This window comes from Eleutherodactylus coqui, chromosome 7, assembly GCF_035609145.1.
Source record: "Eleutherodactylus coqui strain aEleCoq1 chromosome 7, aEleCoq1.hap1, whole genome shotgun sequence".
In the NCBI taxonomy this organism is placed as follows: domain Eukaryota; kingdom Metazoa; phylum Chordata; class Amphibia; order Anura; family Eleutherodactylidae; genus Eleutherodactylus; species Eleutherodactylus coqui.
In genome coordinates, this window is record NC_089843.1 from 179,463,465 (window position 1) to 179,480,521 (window position 17,057).

General features: G+C 40.2%; 1 protein-coding gene across 4 annotated transcripts in view; it reads left to right on the forward strand.

The window, feature by feature from the left end:
* FAM13A (family with sequence similarity 13 member A) overlaps positions 1-12,480 on the forward strand; it is a 159,579-nt gene extending 147,099 nt beyond the window's left edge. For all 4 annotated transcript variants that reach the window (XM_066574040.1, XM_066574042.1, XM_066574041.1 and 1 more), the window contains 2 exons: positions 343-444; positions 2,693-12,480. In XM_066574040.1, the coding sequence (XP_066430137.1) occupies positions 343-444; positions 2,693-2,816 (226 nt within the window). In that variant the 3' untranslated portion in view covers positions 2,817-12,480. The remainder of the gene's footprint in view (positions 1-342; positions 445-2,692) is intronic.
* The last annotated feature ends 4,577 nt before the right edge of the window (positions 12,481-17,057 follow it).

Consider the following 17,057-nt stretch of genomic DNA (forward strand, 5'->3'; position numbering starts at 1 on the left):
TATATATATATATATATATAATTTTTTTTTTTTATTTATATATATATATATATATATATATATATATATATTATATAATTTTTTTTTTTTTTTTTTTTTATATATATATATTTTTTTTTTATATATATATATATATATATCTCAAATATAAATCTATCCTCCATTTGCATTTTCGTCTGTCTGATAAATTAATCCATCATAGCCATCATGCCTCCTTTGTGATGGGCTCTGTTGAGATTACCATCAGAGTTTCTGATATGAAAGTCAACTGCCAGAGTCATTTACTTTAAAGTTATAGCTGCAGACATATGAATAACCCAATTTCATTTCTATTTATATCAGGTCAGAACTTCTAGAGCAGCTCCAGGAAGCAAGGGAAGAAAAAAAGAGAATCCGGAAAAAACTCCGAGACTTTGAAGATAATTTTTTTAGACAAAACGGAAGGTGAGTGAATGTTGTATGAGTGGTGCATTCAAACAGGCAAGTGTGATATCTGTCTGAGAAACTCGGGCCCATATTGCACTTCTAAACTTGTGATTCTGGATGTGAGCACAATGGTTTTTTGCTTAAAAAATGCATTGCCTCGCATCTATGTAGTTTCGATTATCACGCATGAAAAAATCATAAGTGCTTCCAATAGTTTTCAATGGTAAAAATGTGACTTGCATGCAAATTGTTTGGTATTCGAGTACAATGCCTTTTTTTTTTTTTTAAGATCCCGTAGGAAATAATGGACGACTCCTTGCGAGGAATCGGCCAAGAATAGGACCTGCTGTGATTTTTCAGTCTTGCAGCATTGCGCGTGTGAATTAACACAATGAAATCAATGCGTTCTAAATATGCGCAAGTTCTATCCATATTGCTATTTGACGGAATTCGCATGTGAAACTAGTCGTGTGAATATGCCCTTAGGGTGTTGCTTTAGTTGTTATCTTGTTAAATACAAATATAGCATACAGGGTGTCCTGTATGTTATAATTCATAATCTGATAATATATTGGATTTACTTCTTGTGTAGACTGTTAATATTAAAGGGGTTGTGCCACGAACACAACTCTTGGTCACATGTTCTATGAACGTCATAGAGCGGGACCCCCATTTCAGATCCCCCTCTATGAACCAGAACACAGAGTCGCTCTGTAAAAGTGGCTCCCTCTCTGGCTGACTTTAAGGCCTCCTTCACACAGGCGACAAAGTCGCGCGATTTTGTAGCATTGCTATGATGCTACAAATCGCATGTATGAGAAGCCCATGGTTTCCTATGGGTTCCTTCACACATGAGATGTTTTGTAGCATGCTACAAAACGACACACAAACCTCACAGGCCCGGCGATATGACCGCGACATGCGAGGTTTTGTAGCCCATGTTTCTCTATGGAGCTTTCCTCTCTGTTGCATTGCATCGCACGAAAACACGGTTTGCATGCGATGCGATGCAACTTTGACAGTAGCAGATGCTACAAGGTCGCGTGATTTTGTAGCGTCACATGCAACTTTGTAGCGCTACAAACTCGCAGTATTGCTGCGAGAAAATCGCAGCGATATCGCATGGTGCAACGATGCGATATCGCTGCCATTTTCTCGCAGCGATGTGGTGTCGCCTGTGGGAAGGAGGCCTAAGCTATCCTTGAATTACAGAATAGCCATTCATCTGAGTAGCCGCACGGTAATACTACATTTCACTGCCTGGCCAACGGATGCCAGGAGTGCGACCTGGGGCAATCACTTATTCACCCCAGACACTGCATACTGAAAGGGTTTTTTAACCACTTCTGCCTTCTCCTATGCAAGCTATATAGCCCCCTGTGAGTGCTATGTAGAGAAAGCAGGAAGTGACAGTGCTGTTTCCTGCACGGGACCCGGCAATCACGTGGTCGCCAGCAACCTCTTGCATGTCAGACCTATAAGCAGCTCTGACAGTGACTAACTGTCACATAGGAAAACATCCCCCTAGTGTAACTGGGGCTCCTATTGATTCTCCAGTCACAGTGGAAAAGTGAGAAATTAAAAAAAATGTATGTATGTATGAACACGACCCAACATAAACAGTCACCATACCTGCCCGGTAATCTGAGATCATACTAATCATATATGAAAATGGCAAACCCATTCCTGTACTTTTCTTAACGTAACTATAATTTAAAAATGAACTAGAAATGTAAAACTTTTTTTTTTTTACACTTTTTGTACACATTACCCCTAATAAAATTAAAAAATGGGGAAAAAAGTCAGTGGGAAAAAAGGTATTAATAAATAGCCCTAAAATGTGACAACAAATGCAGCAGAAATAATTTTAGCAGGCCAGGAAAGAGAAATGGAGCCATAAAACCACCACATGGGTAAAATCACTAAAAAGTGTCTGGTCCTTTAGGGCCAAAACACTCTGGTCTTTAAGGGATTTTGCTAGGGCCACATGGCAATTTCGGCTGCAATGTATTAAACAGGCAAAGATTGGAGATTGAGTCTCCCTCTCGACATTAAGACTTTGCAAATTATTTCAGCATGATGCGCTTTAGGGTCGGCATTGCATACATGGATGATACAAATGTAACAGTGGTGTTGGTATTTTAGGCTTCAAATATTTTTTTTCAGTGGTATTATTTAATGTTAGCTTGATTTAGCTCAGTAGAATATGTCCTTATGATTAATTCTGAATCTAGATAAATCATTACTTTTCTTTTTGCCACGCTAGAAATGTCCAAAAAGAAGACCGCAGTCCTATGGCAGAAGAGTACAGTGAATACAAGCACATGAAGGCTAAACTTCGGCTATTGGAGGTCTTAATCAGCAAGCGAGGCACGTCGCAGCCGGTGTGACGTTTAAGTTTATCATGATAGACTTCACTAAACTGAGAAGGGGTAGACCGTCAAGAGGAACGTACCATCTGAAACGTGTGTGATATTCAACGGCATGCCGGGGGTCAGTGTCTGGTGGCACGGGGTGGCTTTAGAAATCAACTTTTATTGCTTGACTGCATCTAACAGGGAGTTTCTTCCTCTAGTTTTGGTACACTCAAAAATCTAAGGTACGAATAAAGGTTAAAATTGTAACTGGAGTCACAAGACATGACCCAAAATACGATGGGCGCTATGGGTCCATTTTTGTTACCCTCCGAACTACACACCTGCTTTGGTCCGTGATCTTCTAGAGGTGATTATGTGGTTCTCAAACTCATAGTGGAGACACTGATATAATCCTGGGTTTTCTCCTCCATTACTTTATATTACGAACCTTGTTTTGGGTGTGCGTTCCAAGTACGGATACTAAAACACATATCTAGGACAAGTTATTACCTCATTTCAACACTACTTGGCGATTCATCGGTGACACTTGGCATGGTTTGTGGCATCTGGATGAACAATATTGCATTAAACCCTCTTGGAAGAAGATCTTTGCCAGAGCATATCTAAAAAATAAACTTGAGTACTCTGGAACATATTCAGACAAGTAGCCTCAGCTTAACAAGCTTGTGCAAATTGTGTCGGTGGACAGTTTTTACTGAACTGTTTTTTTTCTTAGCATAATTATTCGCTAATGGATGACTTAATTGATTTGATTTGTCTTTGGGGCTACAAATGTATAAGATCTGCCCCTTTTATTCTTTTCTGCAGCATGCACTTTCTTCTTTATACTATGACTGTAATTTATAATGCTACCAATATCTCCAGTAAGACTACATGTTTTTACCAAATTCCTGTGATTCTTCAGTATATATTCTCACTATGGCTTTGTCTCCCTGTCCAGTTACATTTCGCTTTGTTTACCCAAACAATCAGGGCTCGTTTTCCTCCAACTGATGGAGAGTAATGTTAGTTTTGTTCCTAGGACTCAATCTACCAGCTTGAAAGCACATTGTTACAGCACATTTAATCCAGCAATTTTTGTAACATGTCAACGGGTTTGTCCATCAGACAGTTCCGCCATGCTTACTGTTAACTCTGTGGACTGTATTTAACAATAATGCCACTCCATACGAGCTTTTGGCAGCTGAACGGATTTGCGCAAGAATAACCGACCTCTATATACAATCTGAGTGTCATAGCCTATTTATGTATTGGCAAGTGGAAATCCCATTTATGCCTTTGTGCTTTGACGTAATCATGTGTATAATGGCTGTAAGTATCCCACTAAAGGTTGTTTTTACAAAATTTACAAAATTGGGTTCAGCTCGGTACATTGTGCCAAAAGGCAATGATTTCTGTATTTCCTCTAGTAAGTGAATGAGCAGAGACACAATATATAAAGGAGCTACACCACTTCTAAAATTACTTTTTCTCCATTGTTTAAAGCCACCCTAAGTAATAACACTGCAAGAAAAGGTAATGAACATATCTTCAAACAGGATAACTATCAGCCAAAAAAATCGATCTTCAGATTTAGCTGTCTCATGTAAACACAGGACCCAACAGGGTACTGAATGAGAGATCTCTCAGTGGTAGCTGTTCACTGGTAGTGGTTTCAGTTCACTGAAACAAAGGAACTTATGAGTTTTCTCTCTGTTCATCTTTGAACAACTGCCTGTTTATAGTGAATTGACTTGAGCGGCTGGAACAGATCTCTGGCCACGTTCCACCTCTATTCACTGAACTGTGTGAAAGCACAGTAGAGATAAGTCATTGGGATGACTGTCGAGCGCTTGTGCACCCAACAGTCGTCCTGCTTAAAGCAACTCTTAACCTACAAGTAGACCCAAAAATGGGGCTTATATACTAATAATGTCTAAAGGTTACAGTCTTAAAGTGCTCCTGATTCATCATCAAATTTTTCAGATGGTAGAGTCTAAGTTTAGACCACCTATTATTTGACGTAGTTTCCATCAAAATTTAGCTACAAAAAACTACTATATTTTGAAAAGTATATAAGCTCCAATGGTCCTCATTTATCAAAACTGTCTAAAAGAAAAACAGGCTTTGTAGCTCATGTCAGCCAATCACAGCCCAGCTTACTTTTTACCAGAGCACTTTGAGAAATGAAAGCTGAAATCTGATTGGTTGCAGTGGGCAGCAGACAGGTTTTTCTTTCAGATAGTTTTGATGAATGTTACCTGATGTCACTACACAGGTCAGAGGTTCATCAATAAATGCTTTTAGTTTTGAAGAAAAAAAATATTGAAAATATGTAATTAAAATGTTTGATGCATCCATTTGGGAAAATATTTATTTTTGAGAAATTTCACATGGAGTGTGATAGTTTTATTTCATCTCTCACTACAAAATTCTATGTTAAGAGTGAAAATTAGATTTATAAACTAATGGAAATGTCTTGCTAATCTAAAATCATTATGATGCAAAATTTAGGCCTCATTCAGACAGCCCTATGCAAGTTGTACCCAAAACTCTCAGACGCAGCTCTCATCGCACAACACACCATTTACTCTCTGGCTTGGGGGGACCGTGACAATTACATGTCCTATTGTATGTTATATGGACAAGAATAGGCCATGTAGCACTTTTTCCATATAGACCATCAATCTGTGTGAAAAAGTGCTTGTGTGTAACGCCATAAACTATACACAGACCAAAGCTACGGCCGTCTGAAAAAGGCCATAAAGAGTTATCAGGATTATTAGTCAAAAAACTTGTTTTTAGCCTGCAAAAGCCCAGTGGTGACAGTTCATTGTATTGGCCATTGACTCGAGGGCAGTTTTAACGGAGGCGACGGTCTACCAAGATTGTACCATTGTTTTAGAAATCTGTCTGGCACCCGCTACATATTGTATATGTTCCTAATAATAGGGCTGCTTTATATACTAATTTATATGGTAACCTTCGCAGTGTCCTGTGGAGAAAATGGTTTTGCAATTATAATTTTGGTTAGTAAAAATGGCACTTATTGCTTTAACTAAACTGTAGACGACATGTTTAGGGGTTGAAGACACTTGCAAAATCAGAGATGTAGAAACAATGTTTTTAGCATTCTGTCTAAATTCATCAGAATTAACATGCAATATAGTATTTTGTGTCTAGCTTGAAAATAATTCTCCCAATTTCTTAGCCATTTGGCCTCTATGGTAACTACTCGCATAGTCTAGGGAGCTGGTGGAATGGTTTGCAGCAGTCTCTACCTTTGTGCGTTTCAAGAACATGTGAGAGGCAGGAAGGGTGGCAGCTGTGATCTTTAGGGGTCCTTCACACGGGCATATTTGCACATTTAGAATCAATTTGCACAATATGCAGAGAATAGAGCAAATTTTGTTCACATTTCCGTATTTTGCGTGTACATCTCAATCATGTTTGAACACCAAAAGCCCCGATGCAAGTCATTCGGGGAGGGGGGGTTGGTGCACCAATGCACACGCAATATGCAAGGAGATGCATAATACGCTGCGTAATTCCACTGGGAGAAGAACACATCTGGAACCCGGACTAATTGGCCATTTAAGTCAGTACATCTTTGTTGCATGCAATTGATCATGCCCTACAGGCGCAAGAAGCACAGTAAAATACGCCAATGCACATGCAAAAAAGCCTTGTTCAGTGCAAAAAAAGTCATGCCAATACATGCGTAAATGTGCATATGCTCATGTGAAGGAGGCCTAAGAAAAGTAACCTTCATGTCTATACAATGTCAATTTTGTGTTTGCATTAAATTGATGACGTAATCTCTGACATACCAAATATATTGTATTCTATTCTTGAATTTCTCATCCGAGGCATGTAGATACTATTGGATTGGGTCGAGGGAATAGATTCGTTTTATTGGGCACAGCGAAATATTTGGGTGGAGTTTAAAAAACAAAGCAGGAAGTCTCAGGTAGGTTTTATCACTGTGTGTGTGTTAGCGTTTAGGGTGTGTACGAGTGTAGATAATATACGAGCCTAGTGCCAGACAATCGTAAAAACGCTGAATATCAAGTCTTTTACTAAGAACGAATTGTTCTGCTTATGCATCAAACTAATAGTGTTTCTAAAGAAATTTGCACTTAATTTTGCTATATGAAAGGCATTGTGATAAGAAGAATGGTGTAAAAGCTACCAAATGTTACTATTTGCATGTTTTAAGGTCCCATTGTTAAGTACGCATATTACTGTCTGACTTCATATTATAATCCAAAAACCATAATTACACTTATGCGCCTCTCGAAGGACAATCTGCAGAGCTCTACTGTTATCAGGCCGGTGGACTAACACACAGGTAGATTCAGTAATAAGAGGAGCTAGTTTGTTAATAAAAGGTGTTCTAAAATAAGGATTTTTCTAAAGCTTGGACCAAGGTGGAGACCATCGCCTTTGATGCGTCACATGAGAATGTAAGAATTTATAAGTCTTTACTGTATCAAAAACTAAATCCCCTTCATTCTTGAGCACCATGTTTTGGCAGATTTGCTAGGAAGTTCTCCCGAAGTATGCCCTGATGCATACCTTCACATATACATACATGACAGTATACATTTTTTCATTGTGTCCCTTTTGTATCGAAAAACAAAATGTGCTTTGGCCGGTTTTGCATCTGCGTTGGAATTTGCAGTCTAAGGCTTTGTCACAGATGCAGCTGAAAAGTGCTGCTGGGGCAGAAAGCGGACAGACCCCATTATAGTTAATAGGGTCAGTCCGCTGTTCGGTTCAGAGATGGATAAGTTTGACTTCGGGGATTCCCTTTTCCTGCACCCTGAATAGAGTAGAAAGCGGAATCGCTAACGTAGTTGTGAAACCACCCTTTCATTATATTGGAAAAACAGCCATGCTGATGTATACTGGCCTGGCATATGCCCAAAGGACACACTTTGGCGTACACTGGATGCATAGGGTCTTGAGTGCTTATGTTCAGCATATATATCAAGGTTAGGAGCTGAAAGGTGATGGGAAAAAGAGCCTAACGTATATAGATCAAATGTTCACCAAATTTATGTCGAGTATCTTACATTTGACTAGTGTGTCGGTTATACCTTTGTTTCAACTATATTGAAAAGTTAAATTGATAGTACTTGTCAATGCAACGCTATGCAATAAACCTACCATGTAGTACATGTTCTCTTCACTACGAGTATATGGCTGATATTATGCAACCATATAGGCCTACAGTTACATACATCTAGGGTATACTTTTCAAAGTATTGCGCAAAACGTAACGGCTGAACGCAGCGTGAATGTAGCATAATTCTGTCATGTCCAAATCACTTTACATTTACGTGTTCCAGGTGAATGTCTGTCAGGGGAACACGAAGGGGAAGAGATTGGCATTTCATATGTCAATCTTAAACTGAAGGCCATTGGAGTAAAATAGAGGAATCTTATGGAGAAGCATAGGCCTCTTCGTGCATTCTGTTATGGAGTCAGGTATGCCTCTGCTATGTGCAGAAGTGGATTTGCACCAAACTTTGTTCCATTTTCTGGCTTTAAACTTGATACATTTTTTTTCAGACTGTTGGCCATGCCTTCTCAAGCTTTACTCTGGGCACTTTTCTCACCACTGTGTAGAGAAAAGTTGTAAATTTTACTGCATATAGGGTGTGTGCCAAAATTTATACGACAAACCTGGCATAAATTGAATAATAAATACTCTCCAAAGTATCCTGCAGTTTTCCTGAAATTACACCAAATTTAAAAATGATTTAAAAAAAATAATTAAAACCTAAAACTTGTACCTGGCAGTGCCCCAACTTATATCTAGTCGACTCCTATTTCCAGACCTTCATCTCCGTATGAGTGTCAATATTATAGAGGCGACAGTAGTTTATGAACATGGTTTGAAATACTCCTTAAGGCCTTAGTCAGACGGGCGTTTTTTCGCGCGATTTGCGCATCGCATGCGCAAATCGCGTGACCGGCGGCGAAAAATCGCGGAAAAAAATCTGCACCTAGCCGCGTTAATCGTCGCAGCAAAACGCCCGTCTGACCGGAGAAAAATCGCCGTGAGCATCAAAATGCGCATGAAACTTAGACTGACCGGCGAAAAAAATTATTTTGGTGCGCACATAAAACGCAGATAGGCGCGATCTGCGAATCGTCGTGTCCTATAATTTTTCGCATATCCGCATAAAAAGCGGACATGTGACCGATACCATAGCGAACCATTGGTTCTATATATGCGCAAATCGCGCGAAAAAACGCCCGTCTGACTAAGGCCTAAATGTGGCAACACAAGGAGGCAATTGACTAAACACTGGTGGTCTTAAGCCTGTCTCTAGTAACAGTGTGCACCAAGTGTAATGAGGCGCACGGCTCTTAATATATTTGGCACATCTTTGGCCAGTCCGTGCTCTAGAAAAGCTGGTGTAGATTTGCTCGATAATTAACACCAGTTTCTGGTGTAAACTATAGTAAATCTCGAGCCAAGAGAAGCCTTGCCCCCTATACTAAATCCGGCCAACTTTCCAAAAAGTGACAGGCATAGAATAAAAACGAAAAAAAGTTGACCTTGTCTGCAGAAATGTGGAAGCATCAAAATTTCCAGCTTTATTGCCCCACAATTTTGGTGAAAATGCCTAAACAACCAACACTTTTGGCACTATGGGGGGGATTTATGTTGCGAATGGCACCCTGTATTGGTAATTATCAATAGCTTGTAACGCTCAGATGTGCTGGATATTACACAGGGACATTTTATAACATGTTGAAAATGTAGCCGTTCTAAAATCCTTCCATTCTCCTGTGAAGTATAAAGTATGGGACCACCATTACGATGAGGAGGGGATTTGGAGAACCATTTTATTACCACGAGTAATAGTAACATCCACAATTTAGCGTCGGTGCTGTTGTAGATCTTCATCATAAAAGAAATGAGTCCCCAGGGATGTTGTTACTGTAGCCAAGTCTATGGAAAAAGACTTTTAGTTGTTGTTCCTGCAGAGCTCTAACTAAACCGAAAAAGTAGCAATAATTGCAGAAGTCTATTTGATGATTGCATTTCTATTTGTTTTCTTCCTTTGGCATTGTTTTGTGAATGAATAAATGAATAAACATTATATTGACATCCGGTTAATATTTAACAATAGAATTCAATGAAATTACAGTAAATGTCACAGCGGCCGGTAGAGCATGAATCAATAATACACATTCAAGTTCATTCAGTGCGGCGTGGATAATGCTTTTTGTAGAATCTAGTAATGAGAAAGAACATAACTTCCAAATCGACTGCAAATGACAAAATCATTAGCGCTGAGGCTCCTGTGCCTGGCATTAATGCACCGTATATGTGCATGCACGTTCGCTAAAACTAGGGTTGAAGTACCAGGATGTACACCTGCATTTATGGACCACACCTAAACTAGGCTCTATCCATATGGCCATATTATGGCTTCATGTGGGACCGTATATTTAGCTTCAAAATACAAATACATTGGCTTGCAGGAATCCGTACCTTTTTTGGCAGTAAATACATGTCACATACAGATGTAATACAGCCATCTAATTGATGGCTGTGCTTGGGGTGATGTCATGATGATTCATTATTAGGGTAATCTGAGATGACCGTTAACATGCAGATATATGCAGGGAGCAATTATGTGCAAAAATTGTTCATGTTGCAACAGTCCCTCTCTCTATTTCATGTTGCAATAGTTTCTGTAGCGGTCACTATGTATTAGTGGGATTATTTTTTAGACCACTGGATCTGACCCTTATGTCCCTTCTTACTGCTATTGGTTAGTTACAGCTAAATGATAAATCACAATGTAAATTCAGCTTAAAAGGAATGTCCGTTTTTGTTTCTTTAGATTTTCAGAATTCCGAATCCCCTGCTTAGACATAAACCTATACATTGAACAAAGAAATAGCACTGTATGCGTTAAGCTCTTGCACTCCCTCTAGTGGTGGCAGCAGGTAACCAGCATGTTGGCTTTTAAATTTCTGTCTATGCAGGGGATTTGGAGCTTTATGTATCAGAAAAAGGCAGCTCCAAGTACTATAAAGATATATTAAGAAAGACTTGGCACAGAAATTTGGACCTAAAAATAGTCCCTTTTTTAAGCTCTTGGCTAGTAGATGGATTTTCTCAAGGTCAGTTTAAATTTAGGCTTACATACTCCATACACAACCTACAAGTAATATTGCAGAACAAATGGTAGTCTTTATTTGATACTGTACATCAAACATGCTTACAAATGCGTATCGCAGCAAAACATGGGTCCCCGTCTGATAAATCAGTATACACAGTACAGATAAGGGCTGGTTCACACTTGCTTTTAGCTCAGTTTTGGATTACAGTTTCTGTTTTCCATCTTTGAAGCAGATAAACTGGAATAAACTGATTCGGTTTTTTTTCCCCTCCAAATGTGCTTACGCCCGTGTGACACCAGGCTAACCCACATGCTATACAGTATTAGTAAAGTGCATGACTATTGTCAATATAGTCCACATGTAAATATCCAAGGTGGCCATGGAAATGTAGCCCATCATTCCACTCCTATGAAAGCTGTCTAAAAGAAAAACTGTCATTGTTGTCCATATCAAGTCAACCAATTACAGTGCAGCTTTCATTTCTTATACAGCGAAGGTAAAATAAAAGCTGTGCTGTGATTGGTTGCTGTGGTAACAACTATATATATTTTTTAGACAACTTTCGTAAAAGTGTGGTATCGGGCTCCTTTTCCAGAGCTCACCCTGTGTAACCCATATAAAAGTAAACAGCAGAGGGACGCTGTCCATCCCGGCACGTGTTTCAGCTGAGCTGTCATCTGAGGATGGCGCCATTGTGTGTTGCGGCAGAATAAACCATGTAGAATCAATAGATTTCTTCCAATCCCATGTGTGCCGGTAAATAATAATTTTGACGTTGTATACGGTTTTCTCCTAAGAGTGTCCAGTAACGCCACCTGGTGGATGTGAGCAGCCACGTTATATACTCGGGATAATCTGTATCCCCAATGCTCTACATGGTTTTCTCTTAATTTGTAGCATTTAAGGTCTTATTGGTTGTGATTCATGAATGCCAGAGGTGAAGAATCCCCGACACGTGACCACTGGTGTCATGATGTTAGTGGTAAAATATGGATGATGACTCCAGTCCGGCGGCAAAGAGGTTTCTAAATAGGGGATTGCATTACTCAAAGATGTGCCGGCCTCCCACACTTGTGCTACTACTATTTCATCTGCTGTTCGGACAGAATGGACTCTGTATGTATATATATATATGTATATATGTGTGTATATATATATATATATATATATATATATATATATATATATATATATATATATATATATATATACTTTGTAATATACATGTAATGCGCTTGGTCTTACATATACAAACTACAATCAGCAGACAAATTTTTGCAAATCCAAATGGCAGCAAATGGTGATTTTTAAAGCTTCATTCAGAATAATAAGCGAGTCATCGACTATTCTATATATTGCACAATTGTACAATGCTCTTAACTATGTCTGTTCTGGATCTACAGGTTCCATGCTCATAGTATTTTCAAGCTGTTTTGTATGGAATGGATAGACGTGTCCTTTTGTATGTGCATCAGAAGGAAAACAAAGTGTACATTTTTGTATTTTGTATAAAAAAATAAAAGCTATTTTTTAATGCAACAAACTTGGGGAATTTGTCACTTAATCTAATCGTTTTTACCTGCACTTCAAAGCTGATAGAATCATGGAGGGGAAAACAGTGCCCTAAACCACATGACTCCATAGAACCCAGAAGTGTTGCTTCTTCCCCCTCTTCCCAACTGTTTAGACTCGCTGTCATAACTGGTCTGGATTCACACATAAAGGCTTCGTCTTTTTGGGATGTGTTTTTTTTGTTTTGTTTTGTTTTTCCCCTCAAAGACCAAAGTCGGGAGTAGATGCTAAAACCAGGAAAAAAAACATTTATGAATCTGACCTCTTCATTCATATGTTGTGGCATTCCATTTTCCTGTTAGTCATGGGAACTCGAAAACTGAATGCCAATCAAGAACTGATCTGTCCATGTGGTCTAATAGGTGCCATTTGTTTCCAACATCTGACCTCTCCCGCCCTCCAGACTGTGTGAGTGAAATGCCTGTATGTAGGGATGCTGCACTATCCTAGGCCAATAGGGTGCTCGCTATTACTACTGGGACCAATATAGGAGACACTATTACTAGTGTGGCCTCCTTGGCAGTCACAATTTGTTCTCGTTTACACGGGCACAATCACATTTTGGTTGCGCAAATACACAGCGTATTTGTGCCAAGAAAAAGTGCTTGCGTCCATCTTTTTTGACTGCTAAATGTGTTTGCCCAAAAACCGCGTATTTTCACACACAAAAAAAAAATGCAGTTGAGCCCATTGAAATGGTGCGTGAATATGCAGGTGTGAACAAAACCTTACTATACTGACTTACAATTACAATTCAAGGCAGCCATAAGACTGATGAGTTTAACGCCCCTGCTGAATGGTCATTCCCGCAGTCTGGTGGGTGGGCATGGACCAACTTTTCTGGCCGGAATCTTTTGAATAAGTCTGCCCACCCTGGCTGCTAAATATTCACATCATCCATGTTTACGCCAGAAGGTTGCAGCCCGGGTCATGCGCAGATGATGTATCCCTTCTATGGACAGATTCATTGTTTTCATCTGCGCATGCGCCAGTCCACAACCTTCTGGCGCACATGTGAGTACTCAGCAGCTAGGGTGGCGGGTTTATTCAAAAGACTCTGGGCAAAAGGGTTTGTCCAGGCCTGCCCACCGGACTGGACTATGGGATTAGCCATACAGCATGGGAGATTTTTAAAAATGATTTGCAAAATTATGCTTTGATATGGAAATTGTGGTAGTCCCTAGGTGTGCTCCTGGGGTCAGTATGTAGAAAATGTTGATAAAATCCCTTCAGACATATCAGTCTGCCCAGTTCAGAAACATAAGTGATTGTGAATCAATTTCACCTGCTCTTCTGCAAATGAAAGTGACAACAGGAGTACAGGAGAGGCAACAGCAAGACACATTCAAAAAGGGATTGGCTTTACAGGCGGTGGCCATAGACAATTCCTCTCTCCTTATCCTGCCTGACTGGTTAATATCTAGTTTTGCATGTGTCCTTTTCACCGCTGGTCACATGAGGTAGAACTTACAGCCCAATCAGGTTTCACAGGTTTTCCGGCTCCTCCAGGGTAGCACAACTATACATGCTGTTGCAGGGTTTGCTGTATCTCCCAGCTCAGTCTCAAGAGCATGTAGCAAATATCAGGGCATGGGCCGTTGCATGAGTAGAGCTGGACAGGGCTGGAGAATGGCATCAGAACCCTCATCTGCTTTTTTTTTTTATTTTTTTTTATTGACCAGACCCCTACAAAACAACCTCACGCAGGCTATTGGGGTTTCTCACCAAACTATTAGAAACTCCATGAAGGGCCCAAGTCTGGTCGTGTGATCTTTGCCCACAGCCCAGCATCATGCCACTCCATTGGCATTTATCAGAGAATACTAAAGTTGGCAGGTATGACATTGGCACCCCGTCCTCTTTGCAAATAACAGCGGGTCACACTAAGCACATTACAAACCTGAAAGAGTCTGGAAATACATTGGTGAATGTTATGCTCCTTGCAAAATCATCCAACGTGACCAGTTTGGCAGGGGTCAGTGATGGTCAGGGGCGGCATATCCGTAGAGGGTTGCATACACTTTCATGTGATGGCTAACATTTCTCTGACTGCTGTTAGGTACCGGGGTGATATCCGGTCAGCCAGTTGGCCCTGTGTTCCTCCTGGTGTAGAACAATGTCCTGCCTCTTGTGCCTAGAGTTCCCTAGAACCAAATCCAATTGAGAACCTCTCTTGGACATTCTGTATCAGTACATTTGATGCCACCAGGTAGCACCACAAACTGTCCTGGAGATCACTGATTTCTTGATTCAGGTCTGCAAGGACCCCCCCCCCCCCCCCCCCCCCCCCCAGGACATCATCCACCATCTCATCAAGAGTATACCAAAATGTTGCCAGGAGTGCATACATACACATGGGGGCCATATACACTGCTGAGGCACATTTATGAGTTGCTGAGATGAAATTCATGCAAATTGATTTTCTGGGTGATTTGGAATGCAAATCTCAATCAGTTGATGATTTTGGTTTCCATTGATGTCATTTTATTCTCAATGAATTACACAATTTATATCCGGAAAGATTTTCAACTTGGATCTTTTTTGTTCACTGAAATCTAATGTGTGATCTCAATGAACCGCAGCACCCATGTCAATATCCTCACCATAGGTGCCGGTTTTGACCAGGAATTGATTTTAGTATTACATCGCTCCCCTCACCTTGGAATATTTGGCGCTATCAGCATACCCCGGCACAGTTTCCGGGTAGCTTCTAGTAACCACTGAACCATTGGTCAAGTGATTCCACTTCCAGTTTACCTACATATATCAGGCAGGACATTCTTTTGATCTCCATCAGGCATATAGGGATTTATGGATAGGGGCACCATTAACTTATGTGGTGCGGAATACGCTGCACATACCTACTAAACACAGTCTAAACATTTTAATGCCCCTTATGAAACAGGAGAGACTTACAGAAAACTTGAAGTCTTTGGTTTATTTACAGAATCTTTACAATCCCCTCCATTGTAATACTTGTTCCATCGCCACTAATGAGCAGATTTTTAGGAGTGCCTACACCATCATGGCTGTGATCTCAATCATTGTGTCATATGAAAGCTGTTTGGGACACTGAGATAAGTTGACCTTTATGTGTTTACTACTAAAGTATGTTCCTGTTTCAGACTGCTTATTAATTAGTGCAAATCCCTGAAGTATAATGAGATAAACCGGAATAACAACACTGCAGGCATTTGATATATTTGTTATCCTGTGATAAGCCTCTGAGCCGGGTCAGCGGTGACTGGAAAGCTTTTAAAAAAAATTGTTACGAAAAAAAAAAAGCTGATATTGCCTTAAGAATTTAGACTTTTACTTGGCTTTCCCAAGCTGCTGCGTAACCTTCTGTGATTGAGACTTGAAGGAAGCATTTTACAATATCTGAAAATCTTATAAAATTGAATATACTAATCTCCTGCCACATAGAGGGGAATTCATCACTTTTAGGGTGCCTACCCACTTGCGATTTTTTTTTTTTCCTGCGATGTTTTGCGTTTTTTCTCAAGAGCAATTAGTATAGAATGTGTTCTTGTCCATCTGGGGGTTTTTTTCCGTTTCGTGGGGTTTTTTCACATAGGAACTGTCAGTTGCATATGTGTCCTTATTTTTCTCTTAATGCACCCATGATTGTCAATGGAGGGCTGCAAAAAACGCCGCGGAAAACGCGCAAAAAACGCCGCGGAAAACGCACAAAAAACACGCGAAAACGACGCGCTTTTCACGCGCGAAAATCGGCAACGCAAGTGGGTAGGCGCCCTGATAGTGTAAAAAAATTAACACATTATTGCGCAATAACTTCTAACTTTTTTATGCTTCACTTTGTAAAAAACAAAAGGCAGTTTTAGCAGGATGGGCATTGGCTTCAGCAGTCATGTGCCATTTAGGCCTCTTTCACACGGGCTACAAAATCTCGCTACAAAACGTGCATATGTGGAGCTCTTATGTGAAAGAACCCATCAGAAAACATGGGCTTCACATATATGTTTTCTAGTAATGATCTTATAGCGAGATTTTGTAGTTTGTGTGAAAGAGGCCTTATACAGACATGATCGCTAAGGTCAGTGATTGTTTCATCGATTAAGTGACCACTGTAGCCAGTCTGTAAACACTAAATGAGCTTCTAGGACCTAGAATATTCTACCAGGGGAGGGGGGGGGGTTGTGTGAATAGGGCTTAGCCCTTTGGTCCACGTTATCCGCCACTATGAGGTGCCACTGCTTCACCCCATTTTAAAATCAGTGGGGTCCCAGAGATCAGAACAAAACTGATATAGTGGTCGTATATCCTGCGATTGTGACAGGGTTATACAGACATGATCGCTAAGGTCAGTGATTGTTTCATCGATTAAGTGACCACTGTAGCCAGTCTGTAAACACTAAATGAGCTTCTAGGACCTAGAATATTCTACCGGAGGGGGGGGGGGGGTTGTGTGAATAGGGCTTAGCCCTTTGGTCCACGTTATCCGCCACTATGAGGTGCCACTGCTTCACCCCATTTTAAAATCAGTGGGGTCCCAGAGATCAGAACAAAACTGATATAGTGGTCGTA